The sequence below is a fragment of the Hipposideros armiger genome, unplaced genomic scaffold, assembly GCF_001890085.2.
Source record: "Hipposideros armiger isolate ML-2016 unplaced genomic scaffold, ASM189008v1 scaffold_34, whole genome shotgun sequence".
NCBI lineage: Eukaryota > Metazoa > Chordata > Mammalia > Chiroptera > Hipposideridae > Hipposideros > Hipposideros armiger.
This window is the reverse complement of record NW_017731384.1, coordinates 860,071-872,784: the sequence shown is the minus strand read 5'-3', so window position 1 is coordinate 872,784 and position 12,714 is coordinate 860,071. Positions and strand designations below refer to the sequence as shown.

The 12,714-nt window shown below is 48.5% G+C and overlaps 1 protein-coding gene across 1 annotated transcript in view; it reads right to left on the bottom strand.

Annotated features, from left to right (window-relative positions):
• The window catches only part of MYL4 (myosin light chain 4), a 13,123-nt gene extending 9,523 nt beyond the window's left edge, over nucleotides 1-3,600 (bottom strand). Inside the window, exons 1-2 of the mRNA XM_019637639.1 lie at nucleotides 3,384-3,600; nucleotides 155-182 (exon numbers count right to left, since the gene is read on the bottom strand). Of these exons, the coding sequence (XP_019493184.1) occupies nucleotides 155-182; nucleotides 3,384-3,512 (157 nt within the window). The 5' untranslated portion in view covers nucleotides 3,513-3,600. The remainder of the gene's footprint in view (nucleotides 1-154; nucleotides 183-3,383) is intronic.
• Nucleotides 3,601-12,714: the final 9,114 nt, after the last annotated feature.

The window sequence follows — 12,714 nt, the reverse complement described above, 5'->3', positions numbered from 1 at the left end:
TAAAATAAAGTGAGCAAATAGCACACCTATAGTAAATATAAGTTTGCTGTTATGATAATGATGATGATAACTATTACCGTGATGATGACACTTCCTCTCCCTCCTCCAGGAAGTGCAACAAAGAGGTGGAGCAGGTGGGGTTGTTAGTACTCACCTTCTATCTGGTCAGCAGTGAAGTCTATCTGTGGGGAGAGAAACACAGAGGAATGAGGCTGCTAAAGGCTCCCACCACATTCGGGTCACCTTCAACGGGCTACTGATGAGGAGGGAAGGAGACTGGGGCTAAGTGCAAAACACCAGTCTCCTGATGGATGGGACATGACTGACAGGCTCTAAAATAATGCAGCCTTCAAAGCTCTCTCTGTACCACTTGACAAGTAATGGCTCCAAGTGAGAGGGAAAGAGAGAAAGAGGAGTACTCTGGGTAACTCTAGACCTACTTTAACTCCCTATTATAATTCCTTTGGGTCAAATGTAAGTTCCTTGGCCTTGTGGCCATAAACTGCCCTCACTTTCATCCCTTCACACTCTCCCTACTCCACAATCGACCCACAAGCCACATTTCCTCTCCCTTTGGGCGACCCCCCTCCTCACCCTTGCCCTCCCTTTTCTACCCCATGTTGACTTTAAATCACCTCCTTCACCCCATCCCATCCCAATCCCTCCTTAGCACATGTCCCTCTTAGGCATGCTGGGACAGCAAGAGCAGTTTGGGTGGGCCCTCGATGCTTGGTAACTGTGTTCCTGTCATGCCTGTGTGTGTATCCTGGCTCCTTGAAGCCAGGGTTCCCACGGGGCAGGAATTTTTATTGTTCACGGAAATGTCTGGCACAGAGTAGGCACTCCAAAAATACTTATTGAGCAAAGGAGTAAATTTTGGATTCCCCTCCAATGAATAAGAATTCAATTCTGAGCAGTCAGAGGCAGATAAGAGGCTGTGCACATGAATGACAGTGACCAAGCGTGAGTCATCATTTTCATTTAGGATCTTGTCTGCGTTACTTCATTGTCCTTATCTACCTCCACCACTCCACGTCCCCTCTCCACTGGTGATGGTAACCAATTAAGACCTTTCCTAGTCTTAATTCTGAGCTGTGCTATGCCCATCCCAGGCTGACCTCCATTAATGAGGACCCCTGGAGGTGGCTAGAATGAGCTAGGAGAGCAGGACAGGGGTTACATCAGTTTGGGAAGGGAACTAGCTGTGCCTGGGAATGGACTGTATCAAAGGTGGGGTTGGGGGGTGGTCAGGAAGTTAAAGGAACCCTCTAAATGGGGCTAGAGGATGATTTACATGAACTCCCTGAGGAAAAGGTGCAGTTTCCCTTACTTTGAAATGTTTTAAGTCCCAGGAGTATATGTGTAATCAGTATAAAAACATAACATCGGAATATCGGCCAGAACCACACACACTGTGGTTAAGTTTACTTGTGCACTATCCTTGAGCAAAGAATCCTCTAAGTAAAGGAACTGGGTGAGTACAAATAATAGGGAAAATAGCCTTCATGAAAAACACCCACTGTCCCCCCTCCTCCCCTTCCCCTCACTTTAAAGCAACTTCAACAACCCACAGGATTTGAAGATCTAGACATGGAAAAGAGGATTGCATCCAGGGGGAGAAATTTAGGGAGGTGGGTGGATGGAGGGAAGTGATAGGCCCAGGGGAAGGCACTCGTCTGAAAGCACTAGGCAGCTGTTGCCCAGACACCAGGGACCAGGCCCGGCAGCAGGCATTCCACAGGAGCTAGTCCATCATCAGAACAAATCAGGAGTAAAGGCATCCTGATGGGGAGATAGTCAGCTTTCCTTGCCAGGCTCTGCCCAGAGGCAGCGGTTCTCAACCTTCCTAATGCCGCGACCCCTTAATGTAGTTCCTCATGTTGTGGTGACCCCCAACCATAAAATTATTTTCATTGCTCCTCTATAACTGTAATTTTGCTACTGTTATGAATCGTAATCTAAGTATCTTTTTGTTTTCTGATGGTCTTAGGCGACCCCTGTGAAAGGATCGTTTGACCCCCAAAGGGGTCGCGACCCACAGGTTGAGAACCACTGCCATAGAGGGAGTGATGTATGACCAAGAAAACCTCTAGGCACTTTCAAGGTCTTACACTATGCCTCAGTTTCTCTACAGTGTGCCATGACCAAGTCCAGGGATGGGACAACTGCTTCGATCTCTTGGCCAAGCCAGTTCTGCTTAATTCCTGCCCCTTGCAGGGATCACCATAGATCAACCCCAGGGTCCTTGGCACAACTGCAGAGTCCCTGGGACTGTGGGAGGGATCCTGAGAAGACCAGAGCGGGTCATCCAACGAGACCCCAGGGTTTTCGTTTCCTGCCTACTTGTCCCAGAACCTGGTCCTGAGCTCTGATTTTGCTCTGATTCCTCACCACTCCCAGCTCTGACCTAAGGCTGATATTCCCAGGGGCCCACCACTCCCAACCTGTTATTAATAGCTCTTCATACCCGTGGCCACTTGACCTCTTGCATTCTGGTGCCAAGGTTTAAGTCTGCTTCACTCTCCAGAGGCCTCTGACCGCTCCTTCTTAGGCCCATCCCCTCCCAGTTCCATTCCTCCCACAGCTGGGCCAGATAGCCGGGAGGCCTAAAATGACTCAGTCAGCACGCAGGGCCTACACCAGCTCCAGAAAGAGGAAACCTCCAGTGTGAGGGGAGCAGGGCGAGGCAGAGATGGAATAGGGCAGGGCGGCAAAGGGAACCAGGCCCAGCTCCCTTGCCAGGTTAGAGAGAGGGTCTCAGCTGGGATGGGCAGTCTCCGCATACTCCACGTAGGAGCCCAGGCCGAGGCCACAGGAGGGTCCCACCCCGGGTAGGGAAGAGAAAAGAACACCAGGCTCTTCTCACCACCCCGGCTCCCACGCCCACCCACTGGAAAGGTCTTTGAAAGTGAAGCCTTCCCCAGGCACTAGGGGCACAGCCCCTCACTGTTTACATCACTTACTCCAAGTGACACTGGCAGTTGTCACTGTCTTTTCTCCATGTAGATATTATATATCTCTGAAGAAAGGGTTAGTCTCTTTCACTTCACTATGGTGGCCCCCACAGTGCCTTAAAAAAGGCGGGATGGTTGGTTGGTTGCACTTCCCTGCCATTCCCAACTCTGCTGCACAAATTTGGGGTGACAGAGCAGGGCTTCCTCAGACAGAGCAGAAACCTGTTCTCAAGGGGAAAGGCCTACACCCCAAAACACCCCTCACTGGCCCCAACACCTACTCCACCGCCCGGTGGGGCTGTGATCTGGTGCATGGACACCAGAGCCCTCACCCCAGCCCAGCCGCCTTGAAGTAGGTCTCTAAGCTCCAGGCAAATAGGATCCTGAATGTCATCTCCACCCAGCTCCCAGTGGCTGAGGCTCACTCACCTTCACACTCTTGGGGTCAAAGGCAGGCTCCTTGGGGGGCTCGGGAGCTGGGGCCGGGGCTGGGGCTGGGGCTGGGGCTGGGGCTGCCTTGGCAGCTTCCTTCTTAGGCTCGGGCTTCTTAGGAGGCATGTTGCCTTGTTGGGATCTTCCGCGGAGGTGGGACCTAAAGGAATCAAGAGATGTAGACAGAGCCTGGGACACGAGACAGGAGACTGGGCCGCCTCTCTCCCCTTTTATTCTGGGCAGGAGCCCCCACAGAGGGGCTGGGTGAGAGCAAGAGCAACTGTTGCTGACTATAAAAGGAAGAAACACCAGCAGGGGACAGCTGACAACTGTGTATTGTCACCAGGTTTGGGGCTACCAGCCTCCTCCGCCCACTCACACTCCTCACAGCCTCCACCTCTGGGACAGGCTGACCCCTTCCTGCCAATTGGTAGAAACCCAGAGGGGGCCAGGAACACAGGGCCTCTCAAAAATGCCAGCGTCCAGCCAGAGAGATGAGCTGACTTGAGCAGTTGATAACCCTCACACAAAGCCCAGGGGAAGGTCAGGCTTTTTTTAGCCCCTCCTGAGCAGAGGCAGCCCACTGCACATTCCTTTTAAGTCAAGATCCTTTAAGCTGAGAGCCACTCTGGGGCCTCCGCTCTTGCCCTGAGGCTCAACTCTCAGGCCCGGAGCCCTGAAGCAACAGCTGGTCCAGCCAATGCACACTGTCCCACCCCCTCCCAATCCACGGGATGAGGCCTCCATCTTCCAGAGCAGGCATCCCAGAAACTCCACAGACCTCAGATCCCTAGGTCTACCACCCCCACCAACCTCAGTCAATCATTCAACAAGTATTGAGCACTTCACATGTGCCCGGGGGACCAGGGTGAGAGGCAGACAGGTGTGGCTGAGGGGTGATGAGACCAGAGGTCAGAAAACTGGGTCTCATTTTTACTCTACCTCTAACTCATTCTATGTCCCCTCGAGGGAGGGTGTGTGTGTGTGTGTGTGTGTGTGTGTGTGTGTGTGTGTGTGTGTGTGTAGTACTTACTGTGTACCAGGCACTATTAAGTGCTAGTCATATAAAATCTCATCAAATCTTCACCACAATCCCAGAAGGTAGATGCTATTATTATTCCTATTTTACACATGGGGAGATTGAGACTAAAAGTGGTAACAAGTAACAAGGTTGCTCGGCTAACTAGCTCTGAGCTGGATTAGAACCTAGGTGTGTCTGATCCTAAAGTTTATGCTTGAATAATTGACAACTGTTAATGGGAGATACCCTGGGGACCTAGGGGGTGAGGGAGGAACAACGACAGCAATTTTCAGTTTTTTACTTTTTCACTTCCTGTATTAATGGAAATTATTATAATGAGCATGTGCTGTTTTTGTAGAACATGTTGAAAGTCAATAAAATGTTCAGGTAGACAACACAAAAATGCTTATCCACTGCACAGAATTGCTTCGCCCTGAACCTTGAGACTCTCCAGTTCAGAGGATGAGGAGAACTAGCGCTGAGAGGGGCAGAACAGTCGCCTGGCTTTTCTAGGCCCAGTTTCCTCACCTACAAAACCAGATTGCTAGACTACAGAACGTCTGTCCCTGTTGGCTCCTAAGCCTGCAGTTATAGGTGCGCTGGAGCCCACATCTGCCCACTCCTAGGCTCCCTAAGCACAGGGTCTATGGCCCAGACCTTTCTGAGCCCAAAGGGCCCTTAGAGATTGCCCCGTCCTATCTAGTTTTACAGATGAGGAATCTAAGGCCCAGGGAGACTTTGGAACTGCTTGAAGACATTCAGCTATTTACAGCCAAAGCTGAGCAGCTAATTCTGGTCCCCTGTGCGGTGCTCTGCAGCCACCCTACCCCTCCTGTAGCCTGTACGTGCCCTCACTGCTAGTGGGTGGAGAAGACTTCAAAGGAAACTGAAGTGAGAAAAGGGGCCAGGACCTGCCCAAGGGGATGCTAGAGCAAAACCAGGGCCCAAAAACTAGGCTAGTCCTCGTCCTGGGCTGACACGGAGGCGCCTTTGCTCTTTTTCTGTCACCTCTTCCCCTATTTCTGCCTCCCCTTCTCTCTTCCTTCTGACATTTTGTCACCTGCTTCCTTGAGCCTCGACTTGCACCCTTCCTTTCCCTGTCTGTCCCCTCCCTGAATGGGCATGGGAGCTCAGGTTTCTGGTGATGAGCAAGGAGAAGAGGAAGCTTGGCCTCTCTCCTCTACTTGCACCTGCATCCCCTTCCTGGACCAGGTGCCCTGCGGGGTTTGCAGATACACAAACAGGTTTCTGTAGCAAGCTGCAGGCCAGAAGCTGGGCAACCCAGATGCTAGTCCTGACTTTGCCAGTTAACTGCCCTCTCTGGGCCTCAGCTTGCTTCTCTGTAAAATGAGAGATAATCAGGAGCTTTCAAATGGTGTTCCAACAGACACCTAAGGCTCCTCTGACTTGCTTCAGCTTCCAGGGAAGCAGAGAGGCCAGGTCTTGGAGCTCCCCCAACCCCTGCCATTTCAATCAGCACCACTCCTGGGGGCTTTATACACTGGGTGTTCCATGACCATTTTCTAAGAAATGGCTCCATGGTTGAAAAGTTTTAAAATAACCACTGAATGAGATGCTCTCATGTCACCTTCCAGTTAAAAAACATGTTATTCTAATCATTCTAGAAAAAAGTGTGATCTTCAAAAGACAGAGAGCTGGGAGGTTTTCCTTTCCTTTCTCTCTCTCTCTCTCTCTCTCTCTCTCTCTCTCTCTCTCTCTCTCTCACCTTCCTTACTTCTTTCTTCCTTCCTCCCATCATTCTTCCCTTCCTTCCTTCCTTCCTTCCTTCCTTCCTTCCGTCCGTCTTTTTCTTTCAATTCTAAGGAGAAGCGAAATATCCAGTGTGCTTGGGAACAGAACTCTGAGGTTACAAAGCTGGGAAGGCTGACTGGGTCTCAAGGGGCATCCGAAACACAGCAAGGGTGTGGGCTTTCGAGGCGGACAAGCATAGGTCTGAATCCTGAGTTTGCCATCATTTCCTGATCTTGGGCCCAATCACCTCAGGACCTTCAACAATACATTTCCTTCTCAAGTTGTGAGATTTGTATGAAATAATATCAGTAAGGCACCACAAACCATCTCTGAAACATAGGAAACATTCACAGCTGTTCATTTCTTTTTGCTCCCCCAGGCAAATGAAGCTAGAGGTGTCCTCAGGTTTCTCAGATTTCCCAGAAAAAAACTCCAGGAGAGGGGCCCACATGAGGGAGGGACAAGGAAGCAACAGTAACTAACAAGAGTGTAAGGTGCAGGTTTAGGAATGAGGAAGAGGTGGAAAGGAATGGGGTAGGGGGGAGGGCGGCAGCTGGGTACCCACTGTGTGAAATATTTGTGGCTCCGAAAGCATGTAGCAGGTCCCTGGGGCCGGGGAGCCTGCCTGTCAGCGAGAGGCAGATGGGCCTGCCTGCCTGAAACCTTAGGCGGCAGCCACCCCACTGGGGGAGGAGATGCTCCTCAAGGCAGTTTCTAATTCACTTTAAGCAACCGCAGCTAAAAAAAGTGTCGGCCACTTCAGAAAGCGGCTAGAGGGGAGCTGTGGTTTCCCAGAAAGCGCCATGTGTCAAGAATCAAGATACCCAGCACCACCCTTGTGATTACTCAAACTCACGATGCTCACAGTTCATAAGAGCCCAGTAAGGGGAGTCACAGGTGTCTTTTTCTCCTGGTCCTCATCCTGCTTCGTGGTCACTGACTTTCACCTTCCAATCTTATCCATCTAGAGCAGCGGTTCTCAACCTTCCTCATGCCGCGACCCCTTAATACAGTTCCTCATGTTGCGGTGCCCCCCAACCATAAAATTATTTTCGTTGCTGCTCTATAACTGTCATTTTGCTACTGTTATGAATCGTAAGGTAAATATCTTTTTGTTTTCCGATGGTCTTAGGCGACCCCTGTGAAAGGATCGTTCGACCCCCAAAGGGGTCGCGACCCACAGGTTGAGAACCGCTAATCTAGAGTATCCTTCCCAGGGCCTATGACAGGGTCTTAGGCCCTCCCAGACATGTTGACCAATCAGAGCAAAGGAAAGGAAGAGAGAAGGAAAGGAAGAGGCAGACGCGTGAAGAGGCGGGTATAGTAGCAGGTACTGGCAGCTCAACAACCCCCCAGGGAGGCACCTGGTGGTTCCAGATGCTCCCACTCAAGTGCTCCCACTGGAAGGACTTCAAACTCAGTGCATGGGAAACGCAGGCCAGAATTTCACACCAACCAGCTTACACAATATGTCAAATTCGAAGACAAACACACAGAGGAGAAATGACATCAGCCCTCCTTAATGTGGCTGGCCTTACCCACACTCACTCATCCTACTCCCTTCACCTCTGACCACGCAGGGCCTGTGTCCTGCCCTGAGACACATCCATTAGAGTCTCCCACCTGAGATCATATGCTGCTGACAGCAGGCCTGGCCGTTAATGCCTTGTCCTTGTCACCCTCCCTCCTCTCGTCTGGCCAGTGTCTCACAAGCTAGACACCCCTGGCCAACACTACGTTAATCTGTCCATAAAAGGCACTGGGTAAATTGGGCTCTGCCACACGGCAGAGGTTAAGCGGGCGCACTCAGGAGCCAGACTGGCTGGGTGAGAGTCCTCACTCAGTTAGCTCGTTAGGCAAGCTAGTTAACTTCTTTATGTCTCAGTTTTCCTGTTTGTAAAATGGGGCTGCTAAGTTAACCTCATAAGGCGGTTATTAAATTAGTTAATGTGGGTGATGTGCTTAGAAGTGTCTAGCACAGAGCAAGTGCTCAAAGTCCTTAAACTTGAACCCGGATTGAACTAGTGTGAGTGCTGCTCCCTCTCCCAAGATCAACCATGGAAGAATTATAAAGAGAAACTACCAAGGTGTGAAGAAATGGGCAAGGAACCCCTTGGTGAAGGGGATCCCTATTTTGAACTGGTGTGTGTGTGTGAGAGAGGGGTGGCTTTGGTTTCAGGGAGGACGTGGCCGGACGTGGCTGTGGAATGATAAAAAAGAAAAGGAACTCCAGGTTTCTGATATCTCTTTTCTCCCACCACTGTCTTAGAACAAACAGTGATGCCCCATCACCTGTGTGACTCAAACCTGTGATCCAGGTGCCGGTAGAGGTAACAATCAGGGCACTGAAGATGCACTGCGCTGGTGAAGAGCTGATAAAAAGCAGGTAGGGGGCAACCTCACTTCAGCAGTTGTTTCCGCTCCTCATCCCCTGAACTCCCAGGGCAGGTGAAGTGCAATCTAAGAAGTGCCTCCCTAAGGCTAAAATTGAAGCTCCTCAGGAAGAAAATGCTTATTTGCGAATTAGCACGATAGGTACAAGAAGTCATGCTAAAACTGAAACCTCTCCTGATGCAAATCCATACACGTTTTCTTATATAAATGTTCTGATTTCAACTGTAATCAACAGCATTACGTAAACTGGCTGCAAGAATGACAAGAAAGTTTAAATGTTTTGTTGACATTAATAAATTTAGAGTCGCTTTTTCATTTATGCAATATCTCCTTGAATTTCATGTTAGTAATACTGAGTTGACATGAGAATTAGTGAACTTATTTAACTTGGATGTAGTTTTGAAACTGATATGCTTTTGCTTCTAAGTGAAATCAATTCTTCTAAAATAGAATTTTGTCAATTTGGATGTGAATATTAAAGAAAAAATTTTTTTGGTACTTGACTCAGTTATTGGAAAATTTTAAAGTATAGTTGGAACAACTTAGGTATGTGAATCTACTTTTTCGATTGTGAATTTTATGAAATCTAAATACAGATCAAGTATTTCTGATGAAAATTTACCCAAATTGAGATATACTGTAAAAGTAAAACACACAGTGGATTTTGAAGACAAAAAAATAATGTAATACATCTCACTAGTAAATTTCATGTTGATCACATGTTGAAATAACATTTTGGATAAACTGGGTTAAAGAAAATATATTATTTAAAAATTTTTAAATATATGCATACTAGAAGCATTACCCATTATTCAAGAACACATACAAACCAAAAAAAAATACACATTAAAAATATCTGATGTTGCCCAACATGTAGTTTGATGGGATTTGGGGAAATGAGAATATTCCTTTTGGGACTATATAAATAATTAAACAAGAGAGGCCTTGCATGGACCACTGATAAAAGAAGTCTACAAATCAAGAATGATTACACTGATCCTCTGTATCTAAGATTCCTTGCTACCAAGGAAGGAAGAAAAAAAGCAATGAACAACCTGAAGTCTCAGTGTCGCTTAAAGGCCCAGGGCACCAAAGGTAAAGGCAGAAAAGGAGTGGACTGATGTCTAAAGTCAGACTTTCAAGGACCATGGTAGCATTGGCTTTCAGAGCACTTTAAACCATTCCCTCAAATTTCATTTCCTCCCCTGCTTTGGCACAAGTGGAGAATGCTATTATGTATGTTTGGCCTAATCACTCAACCCTCAGCCAAAATGGTTGAAGCTAATTTCTGTGCTGCGATCAAGACAGTGCCACCTAGTGACATATCTGTGAACTGAACCGTGGGAGGAGGGCCCTGGGAGGGGCCCAACAACAGCCGGGTTAGAGTCCCACTCAGGATCTAAAGGAGAGGGTAGGACAGCTGGTATTTGGCACAGAGATTTATTGTTGAAAAGCAGCAGAGAGAGAGTTGGAATCCTTACCAGTCATCCAAACTGCATTCTCCCAGTCATCCTGACAGCTGCAAGGGACTTTAGAGGCCCAGAGAGGAGGTGGCTTGCCCAAGGTCACGCTGTGAGTCATGGCAGACCTGAGACTAGAACCCAGGACATTAAGGCAACTGTGGGAGCTGATAGGGGTTCCCTCAGGGAGAGGCTGGAACCCCAAGCGGGCATGAAGGCCAGAAGGCATCACTGAAAGAGCTGGCCTGACACCCTCAGCACGGATGGCTCTCAGTAAAGAAAAGGAGACTCAAACCCTTAGCAAGCACTTTTACTCAGCATTTAGGGATAAGCTTTTAATGCTAAGGATGATTCTCTTTTCTTGGTATCCCTTTCCACCAACTTCTTTTACTTCTTGAGTTCTGACTTCCTCTGTAGCGTTCCACCAGTGACTTTTCTGTGGCTAGATATTGTGGTCTTCTCTCTAGGCCTTCTCTGCTGTTCATTTTTAAGATTTTTATTGGGGAATTGGGGGTGGGGGAGGAACAGCGTTGGGGAATCGGGGAAGGGGAACAGACAAGTTGCTGTCCTTTTGTTCTTCAGTCTAGTTGTGGAGGACGTCGCTTCACTGGCCCATGTTGGTGTTATCATTGCGCTCTTCCCGGGTGAGGCAGATTGCTCGCCAGCCATTGGATGGCCGCTCACAGCAGCTGACACCGGCTGCCGGCCGCTCACGCTGGCTGCTGGCCACTCACGGTAGCTTATGGCAGCTCACTGCAGCAAGGGCTGCAGCCTACGCCTCACGGCAGCCCAGCTCCAGGTCGAGCTGTTGTTCGCCATCTTAGCTGTAGAGGGCACAGCATCACTGGCCCTCATGTGGGATCCGAACCAGGGCCCTGCTGCTCAGAGCTGGAGTCCCAAGCCAACATTTAACCAACATGTCACTTGGCCGGCCCTCTCTGCTGTTCTTATAACACCAAGTTCTGCCACTGACCCTCCTCTCCTTTACTCTCATTCATTCATTCATTCATTCATTCAACTAATTGAGCACCTACAATCTGTAGGCACTTTTACTAAGGTGAATAAGAGGCCATCCCTGGCCCCAAGGAGCTCACTGTCTGATGTGGAGGATGGAGATATATAAATAAATAGTGTTATGGGCCGGCCGAGTGGCGCGTTGGTTAAGAACAGACTTGGGTTGCCAGAGGGCCCCAGTTCGGATCCCACATATGAGGGCCAGTGACACTGCCCTCTGCAGCTAAGATGGTGAATGGCAGCTCGACCAGGGGCTGGGCTGCCATGGTTCGCCAGCGACGGTGTAGGCTGCAGCCCCTGCTGCAGTGGGCTGCCATAAGCTACCGTGAGTAGCCAGCAGCCAGCGTGAGCGGCCAGCAGCTGCCGCGAGTGGCCGTCCCGAGGCCAGCAACTGATCTGCCTCGCCCAGGAAGAGCGCAATGATGGTGGAGCTTGGGCCAGTGAAGCAACATCCTCCACAACTAGACTGAAGAACAAAACAACAGCAACTTGCCTGTTCCCCTTCCCCCGATTCCCCAGCACTGTTCCCTCCCCCAATTCCCCAATAAAATCTTTAAAAATAGTGTTACTATGATGATAAATACTCTCACAAAGGTATTACAAAATACTGCATAACCAAAAACAATGCACATAGTTCTACCTGAAAAAAATCTGTATCTCCAGTCCCAACTTCTTTCCTAAATTGTTCAAACTTCACATTGTCAATGAACATTTGGATGTTTCTCACCTCAGGTGCTTCAAACACAGTATATTTTAAACCTAGCTTTTCATCCATCTCCCAAATTGTATTTGTGACACACAAAACAAACAACAACAAAGGCCTATTCAAGCCAACTATAATGTATACTCAAGACTGGAATGTAATCAAGTCTGTGTTTAATACATTGCTGTGCAATATATTTAGAGAAAAATGAAAGTCTACCTAGAAAAAGGAGAAACAGGGAATCTATTATTATATTTGGTTGACATCCTCTCCAGACGATATAGATTTTTTTTTTTTTTTATCTAGCAGTCAGGCATATTATGTCCCTTTTGAGGAAAAGGAGATAAAAGCCAATAATATCATTCAATTCACTCTTTTTGTTCTAAGTTTGTAGTCACCAAGCAGCCTTCTGGTTAGAAATCAAATGCCCTAAAGAGAGGGGATTGGATAAGAATATTTCTCACTGTAAATGAGTATTTTCATTGTCTATCTTTTTTCAGATTCGACCGTCTAGGACCTTAGAATAATGGAAATTTAAGAGCTGCCTAGACTCCCTGGCAGTCCCTTTGCTTCATTCCAGGCCCCTACTTTCCTCTCACCTCTAATTCACGTAATCCTCAGCTGTCTGCAAAATCTTTCTCAAGTTCTGTTCTCATGAAGTCACTCCCTAGTTCAGTCACCACCACCAGCTCCTTCATCTAGTTTACCAATCTAAAGTCATCAGCCTGGAACCCAAAAGCGTTATCAACTGTCTCCAACGCCACCATTTCAGCCCAGCTTACACAGCCTCCACTCTAGGCAAGCTAATTTGCTTCCAGTCTCTCTCTTTTCCTGTGCTTTTTGAAGTCTGCCTACCCCTCCTAGCCATAGGCCACAGAGCATGCCTCAACCAAGATGCATTTTCTGATTAGCCTCAGCACTTCAGACACTGCCTTGACTTCAAATCCCTTAAGGAGTTAGGTTCAGGGCCAGCATGTTCTCCAG